Below are 12,598 nucleotides of genomic sequence, written 5' to 3'. Positions count from 1 at the left end.
CATTACAATATGCTGACATTTGCAATGTGCATCTTTCCTGAAAAATCTTAACAGATTTTAATGTCGTAGTTTAGATTTAAGCTTACACCCAACACCGATGGCAGAATGCTGGTCCCCAGGTACCCTGAGAGTATCTGTTAAAAAAAAAACAAAACAAAAACAAAACAAAAAAACCCCCACAACCAACCAACCAACCCACTCCCCTAAATATCACGTTATTTTGAGGCTGCTTAATGCTGGACTTAATTGCAGAGGGAAAAAAAGAAAAAAAAGAGGAAACCAAAAACCCATCTGCACAGAAGACAGGTTTTTAACTACATTTCATTACTATATACTTGCTCATTATGCACAAACTTTTCTCAGGGCAAAAGTGAGTTGCACTGAAAAGTTACTATAGACGAGCTGTTACATGAATAGCAGGAGAAATAATCATACTGACACAAGATATTATTTATAATTCATCAAGTAAGAAATTATCACAAAATCAATTTATCCTAGCTTGAAAATAAGCATGGTTGGTTTGTCTTGGCATTTATCTAACTGCAGGATATCATTAAGCTCTAACAACTTTCCAGTCCACTGGTATTCCTTCTTCAATGTCTGCACTTCACAAACCACTAACTCCCACAGAACACGCATTCTGTTAAAGACTGCTCTTTTCACCAGCCTGCTAAGCAGTATTAAAATTGCATGGGCTCCTTCAGCCAACATATTGTGCTTTACACTGACCTTTAAATTCCAAAGTCATTAGCACAATACAAATGGAGGGGGCAAAAAAAGTAAGTGTGTCTATATCTATCTCCCCTGAAGGGCTCTACTATATAAATTAAAATTTATCACACAAACATCACATACTTGTGCATTCTGATTACAAAGGATATCTGGAAAAGAGAAAGTGAAAAGACTATCTCAATGTGAAGTAATTTTTAAACAACTTTGCTCTAAACAGCACTTGAGAAGATGTGTCTTCTGCCACAAAGGGTATCAGTATCAGTTCAATGACATTAATGAAAGATTTTCTATACTAATGTTGTAACTAAATGAATCCCAAACCTTTTAAACTGGTAAAACACTTCAAGATTAGTGATGATCTAGCGAAAAAGAAGCTAATATACAGCTGTGTGAAAGTGTACTTAACGAGGTGAAACTCCTCAGGTTTATCTATATGAATGACTATGAATGACCTATTTCAAAAGGCATGCGTTTGAAAGGTAATACAATCACTTTTTACAGAATGATTTCATGTCAAGAAATTTAAGTGCTACCTAAGCTGGTATGGGTTGTAACTTTCAATTTAAAAGTCATGTATGTGACCACAAGTCAGACATTTAGGCACCTATGATCTTTTTTTGGATCTAGATCTTGGACTTCATCTTTCACTGAAAGTAAGTGTTCCTTTTACCTCGGGGACAGAAGAGAGAAAGGTTGAAGGCTGTTGCCCAGCCGTAAGGTAACATTAGGTGAAACAACATTTTATCTGAACTCCTACTTGGATACACCTACATCACAGAAAGCGCTATCACAGTTCTAGTTAACAAAGTCCAGCTATAATTCAGTAAGTACAGAAAGACAATTACTATATTTCCTCACAAGGTAATTTTCCTGAGTGTCCCAGTCAAGCATAAAGATTAAAGGACACGTAGTGTGAAGAAGGTTACGCGGACCAACGTGTGCCTGCCCTGTGCGTGTGCTGCCAACAGCCGTGGAAATTTAGGTCTACTTGGCATCCACTTTGCAATCATTTTTAACATAATTTTTTGAACTTGTTCCTTTACAAAGGTCTCCAAATCAAAGCACTGGTATTGGTATTAAATGTCTGTCATTAGTTTGTTGTTGTCTTAAACAACTTGGAAAATAAAATTAATTATGCATTTTTAAGTAACTCTTAAGAAGAAATCCTGCCAAAGGACCTACATGCAGGCTAAAAATAAAGCCTGTTAGCAGAAAAAAAGAATATTTTCTGAATTAGAGCATTAATAGCAAATACATTGAGTTAAAAACATTTTTATATAAAGTTACGTAAGAAACTTCAAATGCTGAACAATTTTCTGCCTAAAAAATGTTTGTAACTAAACTTCTATTTTAATAATTTCCTTTCAGCAGAAAAGCCACTTTTCCTTGCACAAGCTGACTCAAAAAGCTTGCTCTATGAAGTATTTACCAAACACTTCGTGTCTTGCAAAGCTCAAGTATCATCATACTATTTCTAACTCATTTGTTACGATCGCCACCATCACACAAAAAATATTTGACATAGAAAATCTTGGTTTTCCTTTACAGTCAAGGATTTATTTACCAGGAACCGCACATACTCTTCCCATCCCCCCATGAATCCTTTATACATTACCAAGATAAAAGTCCTCAGCCCCAGGCTTCGATAAATTAAATAAGATAAACTTAGGTATAATGAAAGAATTTCATCTCTTCTAAAGACGTTGACATGTTTTTCCTTGAAAGTGCATTTGAAAATACTTCTAAACATGTGCACCATTAAAAGGCAGGCTCTAACAAAGCAGTATTTGTATTGTTCCACATATGGAAAAGACCGTAACTTTAATAATTTATTCTTGCCTGCAGGTCTATGATTGACAGATACTCTACATCTCAAAATTCAGTTCATGAACAAAATTAATGTCATTTATATGAAGTGAATTTAATATTACCTCCCCAGCCAGTTTATACTGTGATGAAGTGGTTGCTAGGACAGCCTACAACACAATGCCTTTGCTTATTTACAAAGTCTAAACTAAACTTGGTTATCAAGCACGTTAAGCAAAACTGAACACTCAAATCAGATTTAACCAACTATTTTAAGACATTCCTAGAAATAATACCCACTGATAGAATGTAAGAGACATGCTTTGGTAAATAAAATATATTGCATTGATCAAAGCTGGTTACATAAACAAGCTTAACCAACCACTGCAAAAGAGGTCATCATATCCACCAATAAATTTCCAAACCCCATGACCACAAATTCCATCCTAATTCAGAAACAGTACGTACAAACTGGAGAGTTAACTAAATTGTGATTTAGATAACAACTGAGTTTAACGTAACTAGATGAAGTTAGATACCTTTTCTCTTTGCAAAACTAGCAAACACAGCAGCAAGAAACAAATTCTATTCTTATAGCTGAACAAATGAGGAGAGGTAAAATACATATGGGAGGAGCGTGTATGTTTCGAACCGCAAAAATTACAGTACATTATTCACATAGTTAGAAAAAAAACAAACCAATTACCAAAATGTTTAATTGGTAAAAGTTTAATGTCAACTTACTTATAAAAATGAAAAAATATTTTAACATTCACCATACAATTGAGCAACCTGGCCCTACCGACTATCAGCTATAGGAAGGCATTTAAGGAAATGATGGTTGTGTCAAAACAAAGGCTAACTTCAGGCATGTATGCTGCTTAACAAAAAAAAAAAAAAAAAAAAAAAGAGAAAACAAAACCCAAAAAATCTCTCATTTGCAGGAAGCTAGATGCTTAGCCTAGTTTTTAAAGCTAATTACAAAATCCTCTTTCATACTGGTCCAGATGTCTTGACAATTTCTTCTTCTAACAGAACTGTCAAAAGAAAAGAATTTTTATGAGATCTTCATACAGCTTATTTTTAATTCTTTGCAAGAAGAAACAGAAATATGACACCATACTTAGGATATGGAAATTACTAGTTAAAGCATTTGCTTATATCATAACCGTTCCTTCACTCAAGCATCTTTATATGGACACTTTTGTAACTGCCAACTTACAGAAGGTTTTAAGGACAAATGAACTCTTCCAGGTATGCATCAAACAATTTCTAAGCTTTATAAATTATTAGATATCTTTGAGCATAGATTCGTAAAATAAGATATGTAAAACAAGATGCATTGCAGAATTTTTTTTATGCAGTAATCTTAATGTATGCTGTGCAACACGGTTCTGCAGAGCTGCAGCATTCTTAACACAGAAAAATAACGGAATGAAGACATCATGCTTCACGCAGCATACTATCACATTTAAGGTTGTATATTTTACAGGCCTTCATTTGAGTGTTTCTTTGCTTTATTGGACTATCAGTGTTCCTCAGAAGCTTTTACAATTCCCATTTCCTGAACTTTAAAAAAAATTTAAGTTATCACTGCCCTACACTTATCCTGACATGAATATGGCAGCAGTCATCTCTTTTTTTTTTATCCCCTTCTTTTCAGAGTAGGAAAAAAAAAAAGAAAAAACCTACAGCAAAAGGCCTAAAAAGGTCTATTCCATTCATTGAAGCAGAGATTAAAAATCATTAGACTATCTTTGGGTGAAAAGAAAGAGAAAACCCAGTGACTAACTTGCCACTACCACGTATGGCAAAGCAGTATTTTAACTAAATATCACGAGGGCTAGTCAATGTCCTGACTTCTCTCTGCCTTTGCCACTGCCCTACTTGCGTGATCTCACACCTTCAGTCAAAAATATTTTTCCAACCTAAAGCTATTTTGCAATATCAGCACATGATGTTATTAATGGGCTAATAACCAAAAGTCAACAGAAACTCATTTGTCATTTACTGTACACCAAAATTAAGCACAAAGCCTGGCTATCTGCTATCAAATATGCAGAGCAGTCTAACATTCTTACCTTCCATCTGTTTCCACATTCATTACAGACAACAAATGTTGTCATGGGTTCATCAGCACTGCGGGTTTGAACCTTTGGCAAAGGCAAAGAGCCAGAACAGAAAAGGAAAATTAGTATCTTCAACTTTTGTTAGTATATGTTCAATGTAAAGGTTTAAAATCAAAGTTTAACATTAAAGAAACACATTTGGATAAAAATACAACTTAACTTTCTATATCAATTGAATTTTTTTTTTTTTTTTTTTGTCTAGACTATAAAGCAATCAAATTTATGTTCTGACAGATTCAAAATATCGATTTCAGCACAGAAACTGTCTACACACTTCTAGGAAAAGATTCTGCAGTAAAACTACATGTTCAGTACAGCTTTACATATGTTTACGGATGCAAAGGCTTAAAAGTCTTATGATTGAAAATAAGTTTCCTACTTAAAGCATCTGATATACAGATTAAACTATAAATGTAACTGATTCTATGATCAAAATTACATGTCTTGAAGTACTATTAAATAAATTAAAGCCCTTCTTGCACATATTTCCTAATTAAAATAGAAAAAGGTTGTAGGAATGATTTTAAATCAGGGTCTAGTCTTGGTCAAATGGTAGATTATATATATAAACAAATATATATGTGTGTATATATATGTATGTATTACTGTTTTCTGCTATTTATTCCCTCTGTAAAGAAAAGTTTACACACATTAAAAACAGTAAATTAGCTCTCCTCCACATAAAACCACATTAATAAGATGTAATAAGAATTACAAAAAAACCCTCAGCATCGCAAAGAAATTGAGGTTTCAGGCTACATAGATACTCAGCTTGGATGTGCATAAAACCTTTGTTAAAATAACACAACAAACATTCTTTATGTAAGCACACCTAAGTAGATCCCACTGTCTTCACATATTCTGTAATTTGTTAGCATTTTATTGAGTTCATTCTGTAATTAAAACTTTTTTCTCTGACATTCTTTATACACGACTGAAGCTTTGAAAAAGGGGAATGAAGAGCATGAATAACCATGTACCTGGGTGTATGTACAGTTCTTCTTTTTGCACTTGCCACATGTAAACAGATCAGTTTGGGTTCCTCCTGTTTTAGCCATCTGGTGCTCTCTGATTGCTTCTTTGGTCAGATTTTTGCGCATTTCTTTCAGCTCATCACTTGCCATTTCCTGTTATGGACAAAAAACAGAGAGAGTTTACTAGAGAATTTTTGGTTTTAACAAGTCGTTACCACTGCGTAAGGACACACCATTTTTGATTTGGAATCCATGAACAACAATTCTATTGAAAGGCAAAATAATTCTACATATTTTAAATTTTACATGCCTTAAGTTGGGATATTTCACAGCACAGAAGCCATAAGAAGTTAAGCATTTTTACACAGCTGGGAGAAAAAAAAGTAATAAAAAAAATCAGTAAAAGTTACAATATCAAACACGTAGAAACATTTCTATGCAAACACGTTTCTGAGGTTCAGAAATGTAATAGAGACACAGGATAGAGGATGATTTTAAATTTCTCTAGAGAGGAGGAAAAAGGTCCTCTCCCTAGGTTAGATTCTTGTATAATTATCTCATTGACCTACAGAAGATTATTATAAGAAAAATTTACACTATTTTGACTATTTCCACATTAGTACTGAGAAATAGAATATAGCCACAATTTACCATATGTTACCAGAAGTCATACACACTTAATTTCAAAACGCAAACTAAAGACCTCAGATTCACCAATTTTCCTTTAAATGTGCAGGATCTCCACAATGCACAGTAACCAAGTGTGCGCAGCAAAAAATCCAGTTGTTCACTTTTCTTAAGTTTTACTCCACATCCCATGCAAATGTGGAATCCAAATCTTTTATTAATGCTGTTTCATTTTAGAAGTAATCTTAACACTAAGGAGTTTTTCAGTCATTAAAATTTTAATCCAATACATTAATTAAAACAAAGAACAGGCACTGGACAACACAAAATGTATGTTTGTGCATATGTACATACACATGCACAACAAAAAAACCCTCAAAATATGCACTGAAGATACAATCTATTTCTCTTTACACATTCCTTTACCAGCCTGCTTTCTCTACCTGTATGTAAAGCTCCCACAAAATCTAATTTTTCATTTGACTTCCTAGATTTATTTTGATTTCTATTTAAGTCTCCAAAATGTTCTTTCAATAACATTAAATTTGATTTGATATAAAGGGCAATTCTCCTAGCTTCTTTCACCTATCACTTATGGCTTTTTCTATTTATTATGAAGAGTTTCCTTCAAAATCATTTGAAGTATCTGCCAAATTTGAGATAAGCTTTAAATGAATACTGAAAATGCCAACAGGAGAGGCACTGATCTTTAAAACCACAGTGCTATACTTTGCCTAGGAGTATAACAGCAGAGGTTAGCATTTGAAAAACAAATGGCAAGACAGGCAGATTACCTGCCTTCCGACTTACAGACAAAATCAGGTATTTAGGAACCATTACCAGACACCACTTACTTTCCCTCTGCCCTAACACAGCCCTGTCTAATTCAGACTGTGCAAGCCACAAACAAGCCATAGTCTTTCAGAAGTGCAGGCAGCTTACATAAATTATTTTTTGTTGCTAATAAATACGGGCCAGGACGTAAGCCAAATAGAAAATAGTTCAAGACCTATGGTTTACTTACCTCTGCTGTCATTTTGGCAAACTTGTCAGGAGGAATGTTCCCACATAACACATTTTTCCTTAGGTTAGGATTCTTTGCATCCTTGAGATTTGCTATCCTACTTCGTACCCTATTTTTGTATTTCATATCAGTGTTTTTTAATTCTTGAAAAATAGGTGCTTTGGATTTAAGGAACAGAACATTAACAAGTAACAAGTAAAACAGCGCACTATAAAGGATTCATTTTGGGGGGAAGCTTTTCTAAAGCAATGTACTTCTCCACTGTTGACTGGGTCCTTCCCCCCACCCCAACCCCAACCAACAGCTACTCTCCTGTTCAACACAGCCGACTTCACGTCCTTCTGAAGCCTAATCATAGTTTAGCACATGGTCAGTGAAACATAAATTTTTGGGCAGAAGGATCTCAAATGAAATTGTGAAAAGTCACCCATACTTTTATGTCCAGTTCCTTGACCTCATAATGAGGATTAACTGATTTCTAAACTAAATATTCAAACACCAGCAGCTCACTAATAGCATTTTAAAACAAGTTTGCAACAGAAACAGGAAATTCCTTAACAGGAATGGTGGCTGACTGTAATTACCAAAGGACATTAGCAAGTTAGAACCAGGAAGCTTAGACTATTTCTACGCTTAAGAATATCCTCCCCTCCCACAAAAAAAAAACCCCACCCTAAAATAAAAAGAAGCCCAGACCTCTGCTCTGTAACTATTCAAACACTGTTACCAGAACAACCCTTTTGAAAATTCCAAATTCATTTAGAAATAAACTTGTTAAAAATAAAATAAAGACATTAGAAAAAGATTAAAACTGTTAACAAGAAAAGATCTCAAAATAACATAGAAGAGCCTCGCATTTTATATCAGAATACTTCAGTAAGATATAGTATCACTGCTGCAAGGAAAACACACTGAACTGAAAAAAAACCCACACATATTCACCTACACACATTCCTACATGTTTTAAGGCACATCATTTAGGTTGTGCTAGTTTTTTTTAAACACAATTTCTGCACTGATGTGTTGAACGGTTTGCTATTTTTGTTTTAAATTAAATTAAAAAATATTCAATATATAGATCAAGTTAATTAATTTTAACGTCATCAATGCTTTTAAAAAATAATCCTGTTCTAGAGCACACAGATGTACAACAAAGGATATCTTCTTCAATCTGAGAACCCAGCTCTTCCTCATCAGCACCAATAGCAATGTAATCATCTGAGGAAAACAAATATTAAAATATTAGCAACGTAACAATCTCATCAGTGTTCTATACCCAAGAGCCCATTCAAAACTCAAACTCAGAAAATTATGAAACAACCGCAGTGAATTTTCCTTTTGTATAGGCAAGTTTTATTTACTGTATACTTATCCTTTCAAAACTTTGTTAACTTAGTATTTGGAAGAACAAAAATAAATGAAATGAAGACCAACAGAAGTTTAAAAAAGGAGAACAACCCTCAATCTTTCACAAAAACAAAAATTCTGACATCTACTTGCAAACACAAGCAGAAACAAAAAAAACTTTGCTATACAGAAAAATTTTAAGTATTCTAATAGGCTTGGCAAATACTCATCTCCACAGTATATCTGTGCATAGACTATTACAAAAAGAAAACATTTTGTATTGTGTTCCATCAATTCAGTCCACACAATACAAGCATAAGCAATTAATGTTTTGCATGCATGCAAGAGAAAGATTTCATTAGAAACATAGTAATTAAATAACCAAAACAATATTATTAGATTTTTTTTTAAATGCAGAGATGTGTCATAAGACATGTAAATTAGAATAAACCATAGCAATCTTGAAGACAATGCAACAGTCAACCTAAAATGTCTCAAAATAATTGTTTACTGTTTCTGACCAAAACCCTTACTCATAAAGACAGCTGCCTTTCCAAGACAGTTTAGCACAAATTAGATACAGTATGTGTTTTCCTCCTCCTCATTTTAACATGGGTGTACTTCAATGAGTAATCCAAACACCATTTCTCCTTCGATCTCATGCAGAAGGCCATAAAACCAAAAAAACCCCTTATTTTTTGAGATCTGAATTCAACCCATGGATGATCAGTTTATATATGCTGTAGAAAGTAACATAGCAAAAAAAGTTCTTGGAAAATGAGCTAAAATTAAGACTACATAGAATTATGAATACTAGGATGCTATATGCAACTTTCTGGTCACAAATTATCTTAGAACTCTATGAACTACATATCTAAAGGACCACAAATTCATTGTCTTTAGTCAGCTTTGATTACTGTCTGTATCTGAATTTATGTGAATTAAAGACTAAAAAAAGTGAAGAGGGTAAAAATGTGATGAGTCTGAAAGTCTGCTTACACTGGGTCAGGTTACACTAAGCTAAGAACAGAGGAACAGCAGTTGGGTTCTAAGTTCTGGCAGAAGAGAAGGACCCTCAAGAAAAAAAATCAGGTCATTCTGAGGAGTCCAACTTTCAGTTTGCTCCTTATCTACCATATCATTCAATTTGTTGGTTTAAAGACACCCAAGTGTACATGAGGGGGGAAAAGAAAAAAAAAACCCACACAGTCGAGGAATTTACAGATACCCAAAAGGCATGAAAATAGAGCAATGCAAGACTCTCTTATTGATTACATCCAAACAGAAAGGCAGCCTTCAAAAACCAAAATCTGAAGGCCCACAGGATCTCTGGGGTAAGAAAGGCAGGCATGTATATAGTGGCACTCTCAGTCAGACATAAGACAAAAAAATAGCAGCTTCCACAAAAGGATTTAAATGAGGCATTAAGGAAACAATAAACTTCCTGAAAAGAAGTTCCATTGTAGGCAAGATATCAGATGAATATAAGCCACAAAACGTCCCATATCATCAGCAACAAAAATGGATTGCAATACATTCCCATGCTGTCAAGTTTACTAATTACTTGCAACTTGGGTGAACTGACCTATAGGTATACACAAACAAATGGACATAAATGGGGTTTATTCTACCCTATGGGGGAGGAGAAAAAGAGAGCAGAAAGGACTGAAAGAAACACAAGGAGGAAATAGTTAAAAATACTGTCTACAAAGCTCACCTCCTGTTCTGAGAGCTGCAGAGAGCATTTCTCTACATTTCACTCGCACAGAATCTGAAGTACTTGGAGCCCGGGGAAAAGAAGGAATGAAAGAATTTGAGGGAGCACTACCCTCCTCCTTCCTGCTGCTGGAATTGCTACTTGAACTGCTAAAAAAAGGCAAAAAGAAAACCAATATTAATATTTTTCCCCCCTCTTCAAATAACTTTGTTCCAGGGCAAAACACAGGTCTTTTGCTATATCCATTTAATGCTATTCCAAAAATAAGAACACAGGCCACCTTTTTAAAGCTACTCATAGCTCTAGAGTCAATATAATTTTAAAAGTGTCTTTAGAATATTCACCAGGATAGTCCACACAACAGAGACACAGCAGATATTTCATTCCATTATGCGTCACGTAAGCTTGAATTCTCAGTACGCTACATGAATGTAAATTTATTTTTTTTGGTCCCCTTGGAACTTTACTTTAAAAAACAGCGAAGACACATCACACAAATATTCAGTCTGCAGTGAATGCATTGCACTGACTTTGCTTATTGTGCTAAAGTGGTACCATGGTCACAAACAATGAATGTAGCTCTGCAAACTGTAAACCCAAAAGTTTTGGACAAATGGTTAGAGGTTAAATTTCAATTTGAAAATGGCTGCTGGAAACAGATTAACTAAAACCAGAAACATACAGAAGAAATGGCCTTGCAGATACTATTTTGCAAATGTTCTTCAGCTGCTATAGTGTCATTAACATGGGCTTCTTTTTCTGCTAACATTTATTTTGTTTTTACCAAAAAGAGTGCAGAGTGAGACTGTTTAATAAAGTTTAATAAAGCTTTATTTATTAATAAAGCTAACAGACAACAGTAGCATTCTAAGCCTCTGCAACTACCACGAAGCTGTGACTGAAAGTTGTTTTGCAGTTCTCAAAGCTCAGTGCTAGTACTGAGAAAGGAAGGAGTACTTGACAGATAGAATAAACAGTAACTAGTCTGGCCATATCTTGACTTGTGGCTTTCATATTTTTTTAATATCACCAGCAGCAGGATTTACTTCCCTATCAACAGATCAGCTCTTGTACAACTCTCTGTATTGCTGAAAAGAATGTGGAAGCTGTCTCTAAATATGACAAATTTGGACCAAATAGTCTAATGTTAATTTATACTGAGTGAGATTATTTTTACGGTCATGAAGAATTAAGCACCTTTCTTCTCTTGCTTCAGGGCTGTTTTGTGAGGAAGATGCAGGCTCCTTTTTCTTGTCTTCAGAATCTTTATCAGTTGAAGGTCCATCTGGAAGTACAAAACATGAGAAACTGTCTTTTAACCAGAAATAGTAACCGATTTAAAGCAGCGGTAAAATATCTGATGATTTCGCCTGAACCAGTTGGAAATGCTATCAGCTCCCACTCTCTGCTGTGACCTTCTCTTGCAGTACAGCCTTCCACTCCCCAACACCCTCCCCAACCAAGCAAATGGAAAATATAACACTGCAGATCCTTCAAGTCCAGCATCTGCTTCAAGTGACAGTGAAGACATGATGAAAATGTAGACTTTTATGATTTATTTTTGCCAACTCCACTGCATGAGGTAGACAGTATCTTCTTAAACTATTGCATCAAGTTTCTGGAGTTTGTCTTCCATGTTTTAAATATAAGTTCCTACTAAATACATGTCATTCTTTTTATTACATTCACAGGATTTCTACCAAAGGACTGAACCAAATACAACTGTGGTGTGAAAGCTACCATGGTTGCCAAAAAATATAAAGATCATTTTCATATGCTTTTGAAGGAGTTTTCCACACAGTATTTTCTGTGATAGCTCTTAAATTATTTGCCTTAGTGTTTAAAAATATTTGAATTTGCCTCTCCCATACAGGCTACGTTTAATGATGATTTTATAAAGAATAAAGATGAAAGCCTTTATTAAAAAGAGTAATCACAATATTTAACTTTAGCCTAGCAAGAACACATACACCCTTCTATTGTAAAGGGGAATTCAGAGTGGCTAAATCGAGCTCCCGCTTTGATTTGCTCTCTAGAAAGGCTAACTCTCCACTGCCTACAGAGAAAGCCTAGTGAGATTGGCATCACTCACTCAGATTTTGTGAATTCCTCTCTCCAAGCCCTTATAAAGCTGCCATTACACTTCTAAATCTGTAGACATATATTGCAAACTTTAAAAGGAACTAAAAGCAGATCAAGAAAAGGAGGGGAACCTGATACAGTCTTTCCCATGAAGATGTCC

The 12,598-nt window shown here is 34.6% G+C and overlaps 1 protein-coding gene across 2 annotated transcripts in view; it reads right to left on the bottom strand.

Moving 5' to 3' along the window:
- Nucleotides 1-3,251: 3,251 nt before the first annotated feature.
- TCEA1 (transcription elongation factor A1) overlaps nt 3,252-12,598 on the bottom strand; it is a 28,064-nt gene continuing 18,717 nt past the window's right edge. The window contains exons 4-10 of one of the 2 annotated variants that reach the window (XM_075744088.1): nt 11,554-11,641; nt 10,357-10,505; nt 8,454-8,510; nt 7,293-7,447; nt 5,648-5,794; nt 4,620-4,691; nt 3,252-3,575 (exon numbers count right to left, since the gene is read on the bottom strand). In XM_075744088.1, coding sequence (XP_075600203.1) covers nt 3,567-3,575; nt 4,620-4,691; nt 5,648-5,794; nt 7,293-7,447; nt 8,454-8,510; nt 10,357-10,505; nt 11,554-11,641 — 677 coding nt within the window. In that variant the 3' untranslated portion in view covers nt 3,252-3,566. The remainder of the gene's footprint in view (nt 3,576-4,619; nt 4,692-5,647; nt 5,795-7,292; nt 7,448-8,453; nt 8,511-10,356; nt 10,506-11,553; nt 11,642-12,598) is intronic. The other variant, XM_075744087.1, reaches the window with a different exon arrangement.

The sequence above is a fragment of the Balearica regulorum genome, chromosome 2 (genome assembly GCF_011004875.1).
Source record: "Balearica regulorum gibbericeps isolate bBalReg1 chromosome 2, bBalReg1.pri, whole genome shotgun sequence".
Lineage (NCBI taxonomy): Eukaryota > Metazoa > Chordata > Aves > Gruiformes > Gruidae > Balearica > Balearica regulorum.
This window is presented reverse-complemented; position numbering and strand designations above follow the sequence as displayed.